Source organism: Gymnoscopelus braueri, assembly GCF_963280865.1.
Source record: "Gymnoscopelus braueri genome assembly, chromosome: 14".
Lineage (NCBI taxonomy): Eukaryota > Metazoa > Chordata > Actinopteri > Myctophiformes > Myctophidae > Gymnoscopelus > Gymnoscopelus braueri.
The window spans coordinates 44139072-44159482 of record NC_137619.1 but is presented as its reverse complement, the minus strand read 5'-3'; the positions used below and the strand labels follow the sequence as shown (position 1 = coordinate 44159482).

Genomic DNA, 20411 nt, shown 5'->3' with positions numbered 1-20411 from the left:
AATTTCTACATTTCAGTATTGATACTTTTACTTAAGTAAAACATTTGAGTACTTTTTACACCACTGCTACCAACACAACTGAGAGTCGTTGGAATCCGCTCATACCTCCAGTAACTGGTCTCCATACTCCAGCCCCGCCTGGTGTGCAATGCCGCCTCCGGTGACCTTGGAGACGAAGATGCCGCCGTTCTCCCCGCCGACGATGGAGATCCCCAGTGGCTCCGCCCCCTTGTGCACGACGACGTTGCGGGGTTCCTCCAAGTACGGCCTGGAGGGACAGAGGGAGGGGGGGGGGGGGGGGGGGACCGGGATGAACAACGACTGCCATCACAGCCAGAGAGGGACTGCGGGAGGACCAAATGATATCGTCTCTGTCGGGATGCAGTGTTGATTTCGTCGACTAAAACTATGACGAAAAATGTTCGTCGGCTACCCTTTTTCACTGACAAAAACTAAATAAAAACGAAATGAAAACTAAGCTACGATGACTAAAACTATGACTAAATATAATGACAATTTCGTCAACAAATACAAACTAGACTAAAATGTTGGAGAGGGACTAGTGGAGAAGAGATCCAGTAAAACTAAAAGACAAGTCATTTTATGTTTGGTTGCGCTCGGGTGTCGCCCTCTGAAAATAGCAGATCTACAAGCTCAGAGCTTGTAGATCGGCTATTTTCAGCACGCAACCAAGTGTAATATCAGCCATTACGACGCCATCAAGGCACCGCCAAAATACATTTTAGTCGACTAAATCAAGTAGATTTAATAATTTTATTATATTTAGTCAACTAACAGTAAAACATTTCAGATGACTAAAATATGACTAAAACTAAAGGAATTTGATTCAAAAGACTATGACTATAACAGAACCAAAATTTGCTGTCTAAATCAACACTAGACTGTGGGAGGACCAAATGATATCGTCTCTGTCGGGATGGAAACATCACGTCCAAAACTGTTACCTTTCCGGATTCAAATTTAAAAAAGCATCAAAAGTAGCAGATCCGCAAGCTTGCGCCGCGTTTCGAGCTCGCCGAATCTGCTACTTTTGATGCTTTCGTGCGACGCTGTGGTACGATCAAGTAGGGCGTCAATTTCCGAAAATAAAAAAAATAAAATCTAGAATATGGAGATTCTGCCCCGACAGCGACGATATGCGAGAGAGGTCGGGCTCTATGCACAGCAGCCATTTTGGAAATGAATTGGGCCTCTTCCTTACTTCCTTCACATGTGTTACCAATTATACTAATGAAGGCTCTGCTCCATTCTGGTCAGGGTGGTGATATTGTGCATGCTGGCTCACTAGAAGCACTCCATTTTGGTTCCCAAATGGCCCCTTATGGTGCCTTTGGTTCCATTTGTACACTCTCAGAGTTATGGGGGTACTTTGACAACCACTGTGCTACACTAAATGGAACAGAGCCTTAATTAGTATTATTGGTAACACCTGTGAAGGAAGTTGGGAAGGAGCCCAATTCATTCCCAATATGGCTGCTGTGCATAGAGCCTCTTTTAGTGCTGAATGAAGGCGTGAAGTCATGTCAAGCTGACTTTTGGACATGTGGAGTGAGGTCATGAAGGCAGAGAGGAGTGGAACAGCAGCCATAAGACAGGAACAGGCAGTGTGAAGCAGTGAGCAAATCAAGACCGTGTCCCCCCGGCAGTATAGGACTGAGTTTTTAATCTTGGAACAACGTTCATAAGTGCAGATTGACGAGTTAATGCGGTACCATTTCGGCCACGCCGTCGTCAAAAGATACGTCGCCACGCTGATGCCATACACATGGATAAACCTGAGGCCGATTCTACTAATGTCTTCTAAATTAACAGTTTTCTGAAAAACGTATGTTGCTATATCAATGGTCCTCAAACTCTTTCATGTCAAGGACCCCAAAAATATATATATATCTGCATTTGGGAGCGGACCGCCATCGCAAAATATTTTGTTCCAGGGATCCCCAGAAGCAACGTTTTGAGTTAAAAATGTTCGCTTTAAAAATATATTCAAAGATTTGCACAAAGCTTGTATATCTGCTATTTTTTAATAGCCAAAGTACAAAATAATGGTTTAAGTAGTTAAAATGATTGTGACACAGATGCTTTCCCGGATTGAATGGGCTAAACAATTAACACTATGTAAAATAATGCTTTAGTAATATTGTTCCTGCTGTGTTACATACCATGCCAACCAGGTGAAGAAATCACAGATTGAGGCTTTAAACCTATGCTTTGAGACCATTAGGGTTTTATGGACGATCCATCAGAACATTACTGCTAGTTTGAACACTTCAAATGCTCTAATCTTAAAATAATAACCAGAAATAGCCTATTTTCGGTGCGTAACATGTTTCCATAGAAGACATGCTGGCTTCTATGGAATCCAAATGACTGAAATCAGTCGTAGCGACTGAGAACTTTAGCCCATTAACTCATTCAGTGCCAAAAATATTTCTGGCTATATCACCCCTGTGCCAAGGCCAAAAATACATTGTAAAAAAAAAGTGCTTTGGAGCCGAGATACAGCCTTTTTCAGTAAAAAGTTAAACAAGAAGTGAATGGAGCAGCAAATCTTCAAATCATCATATCTTGGGTTCTGAACCTTTTTTTCAAAAAAAAAAAAAAAAAAAAAAAAAAAAGATATTTTTTTGAGTTTTTTTTTTCTTTTTTTTTTTTTTTTTTTCATGACGTCTCAGACGTCATTGGCACTCTGGGCTTATGAAAAACGTGACGTCTGCGACGTCATTGGCACTTAATGAGTTAAGACCTGGAACGCATCTGTGTCACTTTTTGATTTGAGCTAAAAAGCATTATTTTACACTTTGGCTATTAAAAAATAGCAGATATACAAGCTCATAGCGCGGCACCGAGTGCCGCGCTACGAGCTTGTAGATCTGCTATTGTTGAAGAATCTAGAAAATGTGTGCAAATTAATATATTTATATTATTTTAAAGCAAACATTTGTAACTCAAATCTTTGCTTCTGGGGGTCCCTGGAACAAAATATTTTGAGATGGGGGTCAGCGGCCAAATACATATTTTGGGGGTCCTTGATATGAAAAGGTTTGAGAACCACTGATATAGAAACATAGGTTTTTCAGAAAACGGTTAGGATTTAGAAGGCACTTAATGGGTTAATCCATGCATACAACCACACAAACAACACATCAACACTGCACCCTCCGAAGTCCATCAAGTCCAGCTTAACCCATTAAAACCGGGGACGCAGCTGTGTTACCACTTTAACCATTATTTTATACTTTGGCTGTTCAAAAATAGCAGATAACAAGCTCATAGCGCGGCACTCAAAATCTTTGATACATATATTATTTTTTAAAGCGAACATTTTTAACTCAGATCTTTTGCTTCTGGGGGGTCCCTGGAACAACATATTTTCAGATGGAGGTCCGCGGCCAAATACATATCATTTTGGGGGCCCTTGACATGAAAAAGTTTGAGAACCACTCAAGTGTTTTTCAAAAAAACTGTCAGGATTTTAGAAGACAGTTACAGATGTTCGCTTTAAAAATATACATATTCAAAGATTTGTACAAATGTTCATGATTTAAAAAAAAAAAAAATAGCCAAAGTATAAAATAATGGTTAAAGTGGTTACAATCTAAAATGACACAGATGCGTTCCCTGATCTTAATGGGTTAACACCAAGGCTACGATTCACTCTTTTTTTCAGTGGAGCCATGAAATTGCAATATAAGCATATGCGCCGAAGTTGACCGGACCATCAAGACACCATCTGTGCACTGCGGGGTGGGCCGAGAATCATCACAATCATCACCCTATGCCTTGTATTAAATCACTGAGCAGCACGGCCCAAGCATGTGAACGTTGCTAACGTACTGTATATCGTCGCTGTCAGGTGGAAACCTCATACAGTTGTGATTAAAAGTTTACATACATTTGTAAAGGACATGTATGTCATGACAGCTTTGACTTTCCAATCTTTTTTTTTTTTGATAGGTTGAATGGAGCAAATACTTCTTTGTCATACAAAAAAATCATGAATTCATTTATTTTTGATTTGAGCTAAAAAGCATTATTTTACACTTTGGCTATTCAAAAATAGCAGATCTACAAGCTCATAGCGATCTATGAGCTTGTAGATCTGCAATTTTTTTTAAATTATGAAAATGTGTGCGAATCTTTGAATATATATTGTTTTAAAGCAAACATTTTTAACTCAAATCATTGCTTCTGGGGGTCCCTGGAACTAAATATTTTGAGATGGGGGTCAGCGGCCAAAAACATTGGGGGTCCTTGACATGAAAAAGTTTGAGCACCACTGATATAGAAACATATGTTTTTTTAGAATACTGTTGGGATTTAGAAGACACTTGAAGAATCGTCTTCAGGTCTTAAAGGTTTAATGACATTCACTTTTACACCACATTCAAAGTCTTTGTCCTGGTCCTTCAAAAGTGTACAAAAAGTTTTAAGTGAAAATTCCATTCCAGTGATCCATGGCAGGTGTTTTTCTCTCACATTTCTAAAGCCTTTTCAACTGCAATGAAAAAAGAAATCTTTGCCTGCGGGTGTCGCTGGTGAGGGATTTTGCCTGTCAATCATCGCCTCTGCTCCGCCCCCCCCAAAGGAAAGGATAGGGGAGGGGAGGGGCGAGGAGGAGAGTGGGCGGGATTAATCGACTGTGACCTCACTGTCGAAGGGCCAAGCTCAGATTACTTTTCAGCCTAATTATTCAGAAAACCCCAGACCACAGAAAATCCACTGAATGTTCTAAGTTCAGGTTTTTTGGGTGTAATTGAGGTCATAAAACCCCAAATAAAACATTGAAAATAAAAAAAGTGAAAATGAATGTCATGATACCTTTAATGGGTTAATATACATACAGCAATGATATTATGGCCATGTATGGATCTGAAAAAGCGAATAATTGACTTAAACAAGTCAGGAAAGTCACTTGGAGCCATTTCAAATCAGCTACAGGTCCGAAGATCAACTGTGAAAACAATTGTTTGCAAGTATAAAGTGCATGTCACTGCCAAGATCAGGAAGAAAGCACAAGCTATCACCTGCTGCTGAGAGAAAATTGGTCAGGATGGTCAAGAGTTAACCGAGAACCACCAAAAAAGCAAGTCTGCAATGAATTAGAAGATGATGAAACACAGGTCTCAGTGTCCAGAGTCAAGCGTGTTTTACATCGTCATGGGCTGAGAGGCTGCCGTGCAAGAAGGAAGCCCTTGCTCCAGAAGCAGAACCTTAAGGCTGGACTGAAGTTTGCTGCTGATCACATGGATAAAGACAAGGCCTTCTGGAGGAAGGTTCTGTGGTCAGATGAAACAAAAATTGAGCTGTTTGGCCACAATGACCAGAAATATGTTTGGAGGCGAGCGGGTGAGGCCTTTAACCCCAAGAACACCACACCTACCGTCAAGCATGGAGCTGGTAGTATTATGCTCTGGGCCTGTTTGGCTGCAAATGGAATTGGTGCTTTACAAAGAGTAAACGGAATAATGAAGGAGGAGGATTACCTCAAAATTCTTCAGAACTTCCAGAAGTTTGGGTCTTGGGCACAATTGGGTGTTCCAACAAGACAATGACCCCAAACACACGTCAAAAGTGGTAAAGGAATGGCTAAATCAGACTTGAATTAAGGTTTTAGAATGGCCTGCCTAAAGTCCTGACCTTAAACCCCATCGAGAACATGTGGACAGTGCTGAAGAAACAAGTCCATGTCAGAAAGCCAACACAAGTTTAGATGAACTGCACTTATTAGAGGAGTGGTCAAAGATTCAGCCAGAAGCTTGCCAGAAGCTTGTGAATGGCTACCAAAAGCGTCTAATTGGGGTGAAAATGGCCATGGGACATAATATCATTGCTGTATGTATATTAATGAACCTGCAGATTTGGTCACATTTTCAGAAAACCCTTAAAACATTCATAAAAATTAAATTCATGATTTCTTTGTATGACAAAGAAGTATTTGCTCCATTCAACCTATTACTAAATGATTGTAAAGTCAAAACTGTCGTGACATACATGTCCTTTACAAATGTATGTAAACTTTTGATCACAACTGGACAAGTAGGGCGTTAATTTACGAAAAAACACAAAAAGTTAGAATGCCCCGACAGCAACCATTGTGTGTGTGGATGCGGAGGGGGGGGACTGCGGTGATTGGAGGAGCATCCCCCTCGTTTCGTAGCACAGAGAGAGAAAACAAACCTGAGGCTCCTGAGAGAGGAGAACCTCGGCCTTGCAGCCAGAGGAATCCTCAGAAAAGATCGATTACGGTACAGAGACCTGGACATGGAAGAGCTACAGAACAGAGAGAGAGAGAGAGAGAGGGGGGGAGGAGACAACAGAAACCGCACAGGAAGACGGGACGGGAAAAAGAACACGGTGCCAGAAGAAGACAGTGAGGTGTGGAGAAGTGACCGGGGGAGATAGGGCCAGTCACAATTATTACATAATCGCATAATCGCAATTATTTGAGACAATCGCAATGTTTCGTATAATTGTCATAATCATTCCCACGTTGTAAAATGTTCATGTATTTTCAAACATTTTCAAAAACACTGGAAATATTAGATCGCAGATCGTCCATTTCCACTATTCATATTTTTTTTTGTATAAAGTTAAAGTTAAATTATTTGTCGTATCTGCCCTGTGCACCTTTTGTTTAAGAAGCCTAAAAGCCCACACAGAAATGTAGAATGAAATTTCTATTCATAATGTTCAACGGCAGAAACGCAATTAAATCATTGATCGGTAACTATTTGAGCGACAACCAAATTGTGTGGAAGAAAGGAGATTAAAAAAATGAATGACTCCAAAACAAACAGCGTATCATTTATCGCTCCTGGGGGGAGAAAAATTGCATCAAGCATTGATTTTTTTTTATCCACTAAAGGGGTTTACATCTTCATCCACTACAGGGTTTCAACTGGTGAATGTTGATGAGGGACAGTACCAACGCTGACCAAGATAGACCTGTTGCTTGGCAACCCCGTTTCATAGGGGAGGGGGCTATAGGATTCTCCCAGGGGTTAAGACAATGGGGATATCATCGCTATGAAGGTGTGGGGGGTAGCCGGCAATGCATTAAACTGGCATAATTTCTCAGAAAAATATTGCTTTGTTGAACTGAAATGTGCGGTCTGTTATGTCGAGTAGATAAACCTACAAATCACAACCCTCTCAACCCTTATTTCTTGGTCTGTAAAACGTATCGTATCTGCCATTTTAGCAACTCAATGGGTGGGTAATCTGGGGAAAGGTCTTCAGTTTTTTTTTCTGCTGTTCATTCGTGTTCTATGTTGCGGTGCGCTGCATTTGGCTGCGAAGCGGCGCTGCGCATATTATGCACAATGCAGTGCAACAATACCTTGGGGCACGGAAAGGCTTACGGTATCGATACCTGGGTTGTTTGATACCGCAGTATACTTTTACTGTGAGCTTTCAGATGTGAGCTTAATGAACGATTGTAAAAAAAAGAAATCATAGTGAAAATAGCCGATCTATAAGCTCACAACTCGCCGCAATGCGGCGTGGCGGTGCGCTCATCGTACAACAAAGTATAATACAGGGCTTAAAGGGATATTTCACTTTCAAACATTTGGGATCATTTTTACGTCTACTCTGGCTTTTGTGGCGGATATCTTCGTATGACGTTATTTAAAACGATAAAAATTGAAGAAAAAAAAAGGAAAGTGAACCTGATCACTCGGGAACAGAGAACAGCACAATCTTTCATAAGACAATTAAAGAACGGAAACTCGCCCAAACTCGTTGTTGGCAGCGTGAGCCCTGGCTGAATTTGACGCGTTAACGCGTCCATGGCAGGCAAAGAGTTAACACATTCCATGGCAGACGTTAATCTCATAATGTACTCACCAGTGCCAACGTGTTATTGTTGTTTTTTTGTTTTTTTCACATCGCCATAGACCTTGTTAAAATCCTTAAGATTGAGCTGTGCACTGTTTGTAAACTTCGCAGAGATCTCCCTGTTTCTACCAGTGAAGACCACGTGTCAAACGGGGCATCCATGTTAGAACGGTTTACGTTAAACAGTGATATGCGAGGAGAAAAAACTACAAGGGGAAAATGGAGTTTCAGTTTCGTCATTAGAATGGGGGCCGACGGGATCGGCAAAACCGGATCCCAAATCATTCCGTTTCCGGTGGTGCTACAATGAAATGTGCCGTACCAAAAATTGAAAAAAAGTCATTTTTTTTAAAAAAAAAGGAAAAAGCACCGGTTCGCGTAGATCTACGCGATTGGCACGTGGCGGCTTTAAATAGGTTCGCGTAGATCTACGCGATTGGCACTCAATGTGTTAACTATAAGCGAGGCAAAAGTTTTAGTCATATCGCCCCCAGCCCTACCAGGGTCGCCCTGAAATATTGACACTTTCTTTAAACATGTTTCCTGACCTACCTGTCTTTCCTGCGCTCCCCGATTGGCACAGGGCTGACGGAGATCCGCGGCAGGGTGGATATGGAGCCCTGTGATTGGCTACTGGCAAAGGAGGAGGTCTCCAAATTGAGTGGCGACTGCGGGGGCGTGACGAGACTGGGGCTGCTGCACTCCGAGTGAGAGAGAGAGCCTGGAGAGGGGCGAGAGAGGTAAAGAAGATAAGAGTCTGGTCACCATAATACTAGTGGACATCAAACATTTTAATTATTTTCAATTACAAGTAACACCATAACTCTGAGCGTGTACAAATGCGGGTCCATTTGGTTCCATTTGCACGCTCTCAGAGTTACAGACCTGTAAGGGTCCATTTGGAACCCCCTCAAGTCACCCAGGGGGTCCCTGTACCCCACTTTGAGAACCAGTGAGGTATTTAAAGGAATATATAGGGAACCGTTAACCACTTAAACTCCAGCATCCGTTAGTAAGATCCGGAATTGTTCAAATCTTGCTATTTTTGGCAAAGAGAATTGGTGTACAGGTGTTACAACACGGTAAAAGACGCTGGCACTCTGAGGATGATTTGGATGCATAGTACCCGGCACTTAATGTGTTAAGACCGGGAACGCATCCCGTGTCATTTTAAGATTTCTTTGGGCTTTTCAAAAATAGCAGATATACAAGCTCATAGCGCGGCACTATGAGCTAGAGCTTGTAGATCTGCATTTTTTGGGAAAATTCGTGAACATGTGTGAAAATCTTTGAATATGTATATTTTTAAAGCGAACATTTTGTAACTCAAATCTTTGCTTCTGGGGGGGTCTCTGGAACCAAACATTTTGAGATGGGGGGTCCGCGTCCAAATACGTCCAAATATCATTTGTTTAGATATGCCAAAAATGATATGAATTTGTCCGCGGACCCCCATCTCAAGATATGTTGTTCCAGGGACCCCCAGAAGAACAGATCGAGAGTAAAAAAAATAGCTTTAAAACATATATATTCAAAGGTTTGCAAAAATGTTCAAACATTTTTAAAAATAGCAGATCTACAAGCTCATAAGTGCCGCACTATGAGCTTGTATATCTGCTATTTTTTAATAGCCAAAGAAATCTTAAAATGACACAGATGCGTTCCCGGTCTTAATGGATTAAAGGCTGCGGCTTTTTTCCACCAATCAATTTCCTTCTCCTAAATTACCGTACGGCGGGGGTGGTAAAAGCCTCAAACTGAACACCTGCAACCCCAGTGATAGATTTACTAAGCAAACAGCATGCCCTGTGTTATACGTCAAGTCTCATTCACTTATTGCAATGACTCACAATCTAAAAGGTTGCAGCGTTTGAACACTCAGCACATTGTGGGAGAGTGTGGGAGTCATTCTTTTTTTTCCCCCATTGGTTTTGATTTCATTTCGACCTGTTGTTTTCAAGTTTCAGTTTACTTTTAGTTAGTTTTCAAGTGGGTTTGTTAGTTAATTTTTTCTGTCGTTTAGTTTTTAAAACCTCCATTTAAAAATCTAAGTAGAACCTATTAACACATTGGGTGCCAGAGGTTTATTAAAATATTATACTTTGAGTGCCAGGATTTTTTACCATTTTTGAACCTTTTTCAAGTAGTCACAAAATATTTTCAGTGATCACCGTCCTCACGGTGATCCCCTCATTACACACATACAGGTCTCGTACAATCGGGGGAAAAAAATTAAAAACATTCGGTAATCCGTTCCATAGTTGCAGCCAGTTGAAAATAGTTAAATTAACATTGTAAAAAAAAAAGTACACAGGAGCCGAGATACAGGTTTTTGAAGTCATAAGTTAACCAGGAGGGTGGATTGGAGTCTAAATCTTGTAGGAGTGATATCTCCTGGTGCTGTGAAGGGAAAAAAAAAATATATATATATTTTTATTTTTTTAATATTTTTTTCCAAAAACGTAAATATAAGTTCTTGGCACTCAGAGGGTGTATTTGCAAAAACGTATATATAAGTCTTTGGCACCCAATGTGTTAAGACCTGAGGACCAGATTCTAGTAAATGTTTTCTAAATCCTAACAGTTTTCTGAAAAACGTATGTTTGCTATATCAGTGGTTCTCAAACTTTTTCAAGTCAAAGACCTCCAAAATTGTATGTATTTGACTGCGGACCCCCAATCTCAAAATGTTTTATTCCAGGGACCCCAAGAAGCAAAGATTTGAGTAAAAAAATGTTTGCTTTAAAAATACATTTATTCAAAGATTTGCACAAATGTTCACGATTCTTCTGTACCCCACTTGTCCACTACAATTATTTGAAAACTTTAGTTACTACAGTAGTTACTTTGTATATTTTGATTATTATTGAAAAACATACATTCACCACTTCAGCCCTATCTACATTTTGGCCATTTGAAAATAGCAGATCTACAAGCTCACAATGCATCACGATGCAAGGCATTGTGAGCTTAGATCTGTTTTTTTTATTTTATAAATGTATACATTTGAAAACTTGTGAAATGGGACATTCTGCAGAATGACTACTTTCTACTTTTGATACTTTAAGTACATTTTGATACCAATACCTTTGTACTTTTACTCAAGTAAATTTTGAATTCCGGACTTTTACTTGAAACAGAGTATTTCTACATTGCAGTATTGATACTTTTACTTAAGTAAAACATGCGAGTACTTTTTCCACCACTGAATGTCCGTACCTCTGTCTGAGCCCAGCATGGAGCGAGGGTAGCGAGGCGTGGAGGGGATTTTGATCCTCTCCATGCGGTGCTGGACGTTACTGGCGGAGCCTGAGCACACGGAAGGGGGGAAAAAGGTACAGAGTTTATTGACGGGCACGGCTGAAAACAGGAGCGAGGCAATGGCCGCTTGTGGTGCTGGCGTTGGGAGGGGGTGCGTGCGTGTGTCAGACTGACCGAGGAGTGAGCTGGAGGGCAGTGAGTTTGTACCGTGTGACGCTCGGCTGCTGCGCGACGAACACGACGACTCCCCGGAGAATTCCCCGGCGCGCTTCTGCTGGCTCAGATCCAGACTCAGTTGGCCCTGGTGCTGTGGACTGCACAGAGAATACACGTGTATATGTTACAGGACGATTGAATAACCAGGACGATTGAAGAAGGAGCGCTTGTTTTCAGGCAATTCTGTAAAACCAACGCTAGAGGGCAATGCAAGCCAGACTAGAGGGAGGGTGTGTGTGTGTGTGTGTGTGTGTGTGTGTGTGTGTGTGTGTGTGTGTGTGTGTGTGTGTGTGTGTGTGTGTGTGTGTGTGTGTGTGTGTGTGTGTGTGTGTGTGTGTGTGTGTGTGTGTGTGTGTGTGTGTGTGTGCGCGTTTGTGCGCACGCGCACACGCATGCACACACCCAGCCCGTAGCACCCGCCCTAGCCTTGACGACTATGCATTCTTATGCAAAGGTTAAAATGTCATTTAGATCATTGGTTCTCAAAGTGGGGTCCTTGGCGGGGTACCAGGGGGTCCCCCGCTAAATAAGTTAATATAGGGTCACAGTCATTTTAACCACTTTAACCATTATTGTATACTATATACTATTCAAAAATAGCAGATCTAGCTATTTTTGAAAAATCGTGAAAGTTTACACAAATCTTTGAATATATGTAGGTAAATATTTTTAAAGCCAACATTTGTAAGTCAAATCTTTGCTTCTGGGGGTCCCTGGAACAAAATATTTTGAGATGGGGGTCCGTGGCCAAATACATATAAATTTGGGGGTCCTTGACATAAAAAAGTTTGAGAACCACTGATTTAGATAGCATGTTTAGACAGATGCCAGGTTCATTTGTTGACCTGGCATCCTACAGTTTGTATAGTTTGAATGTACATGTAATACATGTTTTGATATTATTATAATGTTTAGACTTCTGGTAGGTTCTTGGTTTACCTATGATCCTAGATTACTGAGGCACTACACTGTCTCTATGCCTTTGATGTATTACCTTGGGTTTACCTCGCTAACCGTGAATCGCTTTAAGAGTTAAGAGCGTCTGTTAAATGCCTAAATTGTAATTGTAAAATTGTACTGTCCAGTCAGCTGTCCTTCAAGGCACACAATGCAGCGGTCACTCGCTCCTGTAAGTTTACACTTTGTAACATTCGAAGGATCAGACCCTTGGAGTCTGTCAAGCTCCTTATAGAGGCCGCAGTCATCTCGAAGTTTGACTACTGTAACTTCCTCCTTAATGGCTTCCCGGCATGCTCACTTAAGCCCCTCCAAATGGTCCAGAAAGCTGCAGCACGACTGGGTTTTCAACAAAAAACGAACATTTTCACATCAACCGCCTTTCCCGCTCCCGTTTGCTTCCCACTGATGTTGGCCTTCACACACCTACGCACGTTTGTTTGTGTGTGTTACCTGGTGTGGGTGTGCTGGTGGCAGATGTGGGAGGCGACAGAAGGACAGTTGCCGGTGTGGACGCGATGGCTGCGCACCGTGTACACCGGGTTCCTCATGACGGCTGTAACGGCCGGGCACGGCGCCACGCCCCGGTGTGCCGAGTCTGGCACGAAGCGGCACACACACACACACACACACACACACACACACACACACACACACACACACACACACACACACACACACACACACACACACACACACACACACACACACACACACACACACACACACACACACACACACACACACACGTTGGAGAACAGGAAGTCTGCACATGTTGATCTGTTTTTAATTAGTTGGCGACCCAGTGGAACACAGAATGTGGTATTACGTCGTTTCATTTATTTTTTCATAAACACCATATGGCATGCGCACGCAATGACTATGCATTATATGTGCGTGTGTGTATGTGTAATTGTATTACTATACTTGGGAGGGCAGAATGTCATCACAGTATAGAGTAGAAGTTGAGAAACAGACATTTTGAGGACGGTTTTCCTGGTTAGATGGTAAATAAATGGTAAATGGTGCATTTATAAAGCGCCTTTATCCAAGGCACTTTACAATGATTGTGCATTACATTCACCCATTCACACACACACCGATGGCGGAGGAAACCATGCGAGGCACCGACCTGCTCATCGGGAGCAGTTAAGGGTTCAGTGTCTTGCTCAAGGACACTTCAACACTAACACAGAGGGAGCCCGGGATCAACCGGGAACCTTCCGGTCCCCAAGCAGGAAAGCAATTGGGCCTCTTCCTTACTTCCTTCAAAGGTCTTACTACTTGTACTAAGAAGGCTGTTTCCATTTAGTGTAGCACAGCGGTTCTCAAACATTTTTATTTCAAGGACCCCAATAACTTTGAGAGTGCACAAATGGAACCAAATGGACCCTTATCCATTTGTACACTCTCAGAGTTACACACCCTTATGCGGGCATTTGTAACCCCCTCAAGGAAACATTAGGCTACGTGGACCACACTTTGAGACCCCCTGGTGTAGCAGAGCGTTTCCAGTGAGCCAACATGCACAATACCAGCATCTTGACTCTGTTTGACCAGAATGGAACACAACCTTAATTAGTATCATTGACACCTGTGAATGAAGTAAGGAAGTGGCCCAATTTCTTTCCAATATCATATGGCTGCTGTGCATAGAGCCTATCAAGGAACTTAAATAAGGAGGAAGGGAAGCGCTGGACGGCAGACATGCGCCATGACACCCATGGGTGGCAAACTGGGACCGTAAGTTCAATACAATGCATTGCAACTGGAAACAATATGTTGGGAATTGATTGCATGAAACAATCACCTGTGCATCCAGTCTCAATGTTGGTAAACAAATAATTGGTCTATAGAGAAAATGACGTTGTTGTTGTCCTTTCCTTAATTTACCTTCCTTGGAACCTATTAGGAAAAGATTCAGGGTTGGGTCAGGATGAGGATTAAAGGAATAGTTCACACAAAAAAATGGATTCATGGAGATTTTTTTTTTTTGTCGCATTCCTAAGCCAATAACTTGATGACCGGCGGACTTTCCAGAGACATTAGCATCTTTCTGCCGGTCATCAAAATATTGGCTCAGGAATGCGACAAAAACTAAAAAAAAATCCTTTCAGCATTTAGAGGTTAGGTTTAGGGGTTGGTATGCCTGATTTATACATAGTGCTGCATCACTGTGTGCGCTTGTAGATCTGCTACTGTAGTTTCGGCTTTAAGATTAGGGTTAACAACGGCTATGAATAATTTGTAAATCATGTTTTTGAAAAATATCCATTCTAGTATAGTATTACAAACGTGTGTGTGTGTGTGTGTGTGTGTGTGTGTGTGTGTGTGTGTGTGTGTGTGTGTGTGTGTGTGTGTGTGTGTGTGTGTTACTATACGTGTGAGGATCAAATGTCCCCACAAGTGTATAGTAGTATATGAGGAAAAAAAATTGTTGTTCCCTTTCCCTTTAGAGATAATGTTTGCAAATAGAAAAAGATTCATGTTGGGGTTAGGACCGGGATTTGACATTTAGAGGTTAGGTTTAGGGGTTAGAATTAACACATTCACTGCTCGGAATTAATTAATGAATTAATCCGCCACCGCCAGCATTTTTACTAATCTTTCGAGACCCACAGATTTATTTTTTCAGTGACGATGTAAACACCAGATGTCTCGGTGGGGGATGGGGGGTGGGGGGGGAGACCAGAGTCTCTTCTTTCATCCGGGAAAAAAACATTGTTACCATGATCTTCCGTTCTTTAGTTATCGGAAATTAGATAACATAATTTTTATAAATCCTATTACATTAGACATTTAGATCACGTGATTTCAGGGTGTATTCTTCTTCGGGAGTCCTAGGATCACTCACAGGTTGCGGAAGAGCGCCCTCTATCGTAATCACTGAAAACACCAAATGACGCCTATAGACGTCAATGGCGGTGAAGCGTTGGATTTTAATTGCCATCTATAGACGTCACTGGCAGATATTATTTAATTCATTATTTTGCTGCTGCCAGTGTTTTTCCACCTTGTTTTGACGATCTTTGGGGAGCCGCAGAAGCCACGACATGCACGCGGATGTAAAAAAAAAGTCCTGGGGGTGAGGGTCGGGGAGGGTCTCGTCTATCCACTGGAACCGCGATCGGCCATTTTGTTGCTGTCGCCCGGTGAAAATGGCTGGTTTTCACAAAGAAAATAAAAGAATCCGAGCTAGAAGTGCTTTTCTACAAAACCTAATATAGGAGTGGACGGAAGGGATGTTTTTTGGGATGACGTCACATCCGTCCATTCCTTCTAACAGCGTCGAGGGATCATTCCTTAGTTGTGTTAGAGCGTCCTCTTGTGGAATTTTAAATATATATTTTTGAAATAACAGAGATCTCCGTTAATGGCGGCGAACGGGTGTCAAAAATGGCCAAAAAAGTTTTAACCCATAAAAACCGGGAAAGGATATGTGCCATTTTTTTGCGTTGGCTATTAACACATCAGGTGCCAGCATTTTTTCATAACAACTTACGTTGGGTGCCAGAATTCTCCCCATTGACTGCGCTTTGCTGTTTAAAGCTCTAGACTCCACGAGGAGCAAATCCATGTAAAAAAAAACATCCATTCATGTTGCGCGATGACCCTGGCTACAGCCTGGAACGATAACATTTCACTCGCGAGTTACAATGGGGGGGGATCGCGCATCGCGCATGACCGGTTTTCCCCACCGGAAACAGATTCGGAGATATAGGTGTTTTAAAGAAGGAAATAGACAGGAAGTGGATGGGAGCCATGTTTTTGTTTCCGGTGATCTATCTGGCCTATCCTTCTCAAGATCACAATGGGTACTCCCAGAGCTGCTCTAGCCCCGCCCGTGTGGAGAAAAACGAAAAAAACAAAAAGACATATTTCACGGTCTGGACCGTGTTCGGCACCGGACCGCTACTCTGCGCAAACACGGTTCAGACCGTGTTTGGCACCCGATGTGTTAAAAAATAGCAGATATACGAGCTCACATGCTATTTTTGAACATTTTTGAAACTTTTTGAAAGTGTGCGAACTGCTGATTTAGAAGGCATTTCTAGAATCGGTCTCAGGTCTTGGGTTAAGAATAAAAAATGTCGTCCTAAAAAGTATAGTAATACAAACGTGTGTGTGTGTGTGTGTGTGTGTGTCTCACTAGGAGGCAGTGTGCCGGTGTAGACGGTGGGGACAAAGCCCATGCTGAGGCGGTGGGATGGGTTTGGGGAGGAGCGCAGCATCTCTCTGGGCTCTGGAGAAGAGTGCTCGTCGTTGGAGTAACTCTGGAAAGCGTCCCGGCCCGCCGCGCAAATAAAAAACACAAGAAAAGCACTGTCATTTCGTCATACAGAAATCTCCATATTTCAACTTTTCATGTTTTTGTTAATTAACACCCTACTTCGTCGTATACAAGAGTGTCGCCACAAAAGCAGTGAAAATAGCAGATACCAGATTGGCTATTTTCACTATTTTAAATCGTTTGAAGATAATTAAAAAAAAATAACGGTTTTGGGCATACAAGGTCCCCCCCCACCCCCCCCCTACATATGGTCGCCGTCGGGTGGAAACCTCATATGTCCAAAAGTAACAAAAACATAAAAAGCACCTGTGTACCGATGGATCCAATATAGCTACTATTTAGTCACAAACTCTTTTCATTGATTCAAATATTTATGAAACCCACAGACCTGACTTAACCACTCATACCTATTTTTTAGCATAAATAGCAGAAATAGCAGAAATAGCAGATCGACAAGCTCACAAGCTTGTGGATCGGTTATTTCTGCTAGTTTTGCTTGTGTACGACGTAGCAGGGCAAAAAAAGAATAATCGGCAAGACAAATTCTCCCCTCTATTTCTCTCTTCGTCTCCCTCTCTCTCTCTGTGTATGTCTGTGTCTCTGTCTCTCTCTCTCTCTCCCCATTTCTCTCTCTTTCTCTCTCCATCTCGCTCTCCCTCCCTCCCTCCCTCCCTGTCTGTCTGTCTCTCTCTCTTTCTCTCTCTCTCTCTCTCTAGGCCTGCAGGAGGTTGGGGGGTTGAGAGGAGGGGTGGACTGACTCAGCTTTCTTGCTTGGGCGGCTGAGCAGAGCGTTGGGGTGCAGGGGCATCAATCAGCGCCAGACGCCCTGGCTGAGAAGCAGGGTCCTGAGAGGCAAGCGCTCCGACAGGGCCGTAAATTCTGCCACATAACGGATAAAGTGATTGTGCCCCGGCCGGCCGGCCGGGCCCGCCCGCCCGCCGGCCGGCATGATTTGATGCCTTATTGGCCCAGTTTGGAAATCAACCTCAACATGTCTGGAATGCGTTGTAACCTTCTGTCTGTCTGTGTTTTCATTACCGCAATGCTTCCCCAAAACCAGTGGTGGAAAGTAACTAAGTACGTTTACTTAAGTACTGTACTTAAGTACAATTTTGGTATTTGTACTGTAGTAATGACAACTTCCAATACTTTTACTTCTACTCCACTACATCTCGGATCCAACTATTGTACTTTTACTCCACTACAATTATTTGAAAACTTCAATTACTAGTTACTTTTGTAGATTTTGATTATTATTACAAAACATCCATTAACCACTTCAGCCAAATATACATTTCGGCCATTTGAAAATAGCCGATATACAAGCGACGCATTGTGAGCTTGTAGATCGGCTATTTTCAAAAGATTTTTATACATTTGAAAACTTGAAATGGGATATTCTGCATAATGAGTACTTTTACTTTTGGTACTTTAAGTACATTTTGATGACAACACTTTTGGACTTTTACTTGTAATAGAGTATTTCTACATTGCAGTATTGATACTTTTACTTAAGTAAAACATTTAGTACTTTTTCCACCACTGCCCAAAACAGTGGGTCGGGACCGATTGTTTGGGCCGCCGACCGATTTTAACTGGTGTTTCTACACAGACACCTGGTGGACTAACCTGGAAGGTGGGCAGGGCGATGGTCTGGGGCGTCATTCTGCGTCGCAGAGCGGGGGCAGACTTGGGGCGGGGCCTCTTGACCTCCGGCTCCTCCCCTCCCCTGGTTCGGCCAATGTCCTCGTCGCAGGACTTCCTGGAGGTCAGGACCTTGCCGTCCAGGAAGTAGTGGTGGTTCCCGTTCCTGTCCCGCTCTCCTCGCTCGCCGCCCCGCTCCCGGCCTCCGTCGCCTGATGTCGCCGCGGAGGAGGCGTCTCCCCTGTTGCCGCCGTCGGAGGTGACGGTGCAGTCGGAGGCGGAGCTGCTCTGGTGCCTGTGGTGCTTGAACTTGAACGAGTCGCTGCGCGCCGGCGGCGCGGGCGTGGCCGAGAAGGAGAGCGAGTCCGTCTTGGACGGCTGCGGGGAGCGGGACGCCGTGGCGGCCGGCGCCGCCATCTGATTGGCCGCGTACTCCGCCTTGGAGGAGGAGGAGGAGGGCGTTTCGGGGCGCATGAAGGTGTCGGGGTCAAAGATGGACTTCCTCTGTTTGGGCGACTTGTAGATGGAGAGCTGGGCCGACGCAGACGCCGCCGGACCGCCGCCGTTGTCCGGCACGACCGACATGCCCCCCGCCATCACCTTAGGCCACGTGCCCCCGCTGTGCTTCTTCTCCAGGGTGGTCTCCAGCGCGACGCAGTCCGAGGAGGACGCGGGGTCGTAGGGCAAGGAGGACGTGGCTTTGGCGTAGGAGGGGCAACACTCCTGGAAGGCGCTGGGGCCGCCGTAGCGCCCCAGGATGCCCAGATCCGAGGCGGGCCGGAGGAGGCTGGCGGCGTGGAGGGAGCCCGTGGAGAAAGGCTTCCTGACGTCCCCGCCGTACACCCCTCCCCCCACCTCGTCCGCTTCGCTCCGCACCTTCCTCCTGTCCGCAGGGACGCAGGCATCCTGGAGGTATAGGGTTGTCACCATCATGACATTTTAGTTGACCATTAAAAGATATTGTTGTGTTTTTTGGTATTTAACATTGGAACATATAAATTAAAATTACATTTCTGTTTGCCTTTTTAGGCTTTGTGGACAAAAAATGCACAGGGCAGATGACAAAAATAAAATAATAATAATAATAATAAATAATGACTACCAAATAATCCAAACAAAGAATGCAAATGGCCAAAACAGGCCATGCACTGTGCTTCCGAGTTTTATACTTCCAAAACAAACAAACCAATCGACAAGCTCACAGCGCATCGCATTGTGAGTTTGTCGATCCGTTGTTTTCTGTTATTTTTCAACAGATGTATTTAGGTCAATGAAAACGTTTATGCAAAATAATTATCTCAACTAACTGCGATCAGGCGATTAAAACCACTTAAACCCCATATGGTTGAGCTTGACGATCGGCTCTTTTCTGCGAAAGCTTTCCCGGAATACGGATGCTGGGGTTTAAGTGGTTTTAATGTAATGTCTGTGACAGGCCGGACCTGGAGGAAGATGTCCGTCTGCGTGGAGCTGTTGTGCTTGAGGTCGCGGCTGTTGCGCGCCTGCTGCACCTCCGACATGTGCAGGCGCCCGTTGTTGGCCTTCTCGGACGAGTCGCGCTGCAGGCTCTCGAAGATGTTCTGGCCCGACGTGCTGTGAGGGAAGAACTGTGGAGGAGGAGGAGGAGGAGGAGGGAGAAAGCAAACATTTTAATCCCATGACTGAAACATTTTTGTCGTGTTGGTCAGGACAAGTCCTAATCTGCAATTTGTGAAACGGCACTAAAAGAAGCCGCTTCCTAAATACTTGGCACGAATATGTAGAATTACGATTAGGTGTTTTAGGTTCTAGACCTATGTTCTTGCTCTTCTACATACAGCAAACCAGTTGAAGAAATCGCAGATTGATTGATTCTTTAACCTTTGCTTTTATGAAATATCTGACACTGTTTACAATTATATAATTATGTAGGGCAGGTGAACATCAGTAGGAGCACAGCTCAAAGCAGGAGCGCAGCAGTAAAAAAAAACAAAGGAGCTGGACTGGGGGAGGTGACGAGAGTTTTTGGGGTCCCGGGCCATCCCGAATTTGGAGAGCCCTTAAAAAAACGATAGAACCGATGTTTTGACCAAAACTTGTTGTTAGTTAGTTTTTTAAGTAGAAAATCTTGAAATCAATTAAAAAATATATGTATATATATTTATAAGCAAAGAAATCTATAAAAAATTAACACAAATGC

General features: G+C 43.2%; 1 protein-coding gene across 1 annotated transcript in view; it reads right to left on the bottom strand.

Annotated features, from left to right (window-relative positions):
- dlg5a (discs, large homolog 5a) overlaps positions 1-20411 on the bottom strand; it is a 131554-nt gene that overhangs the window by 24778 nt on the left and 86365 nt on the right. Inside the window, exons 18-26 of the mRNA XM_080450030.1 lie at positions 19675-19839; positions 18218-19138; positions 16448-16571; positions 12751-12895; positions 11299-11438; positions 11083-11172; positions 8416-8584; positions 6202-6279; positions 106-268 (exon numbers count right to left, since the gene is read on the bottom strand). Coding sequence (XP_080306156.1) covers positions 106-268; positions 6202-6279; positions 8416-8584; positions 11083-11172; positions 11299-11438; positions 12751-12895; positions 16448-16571; positions 18218-19138; positions 19675-19839 — 1995 coding nt within the window. The remainder of the gene's footprint in view (positions 1-105; positions 269-6201; positions 6280-8415; positions 8585-11082; positions 11173-11298; positions 11439-12750; positions 12896-16447; positions 16572-18217; positions 19139-19674; positions 19840-20411) is intronic.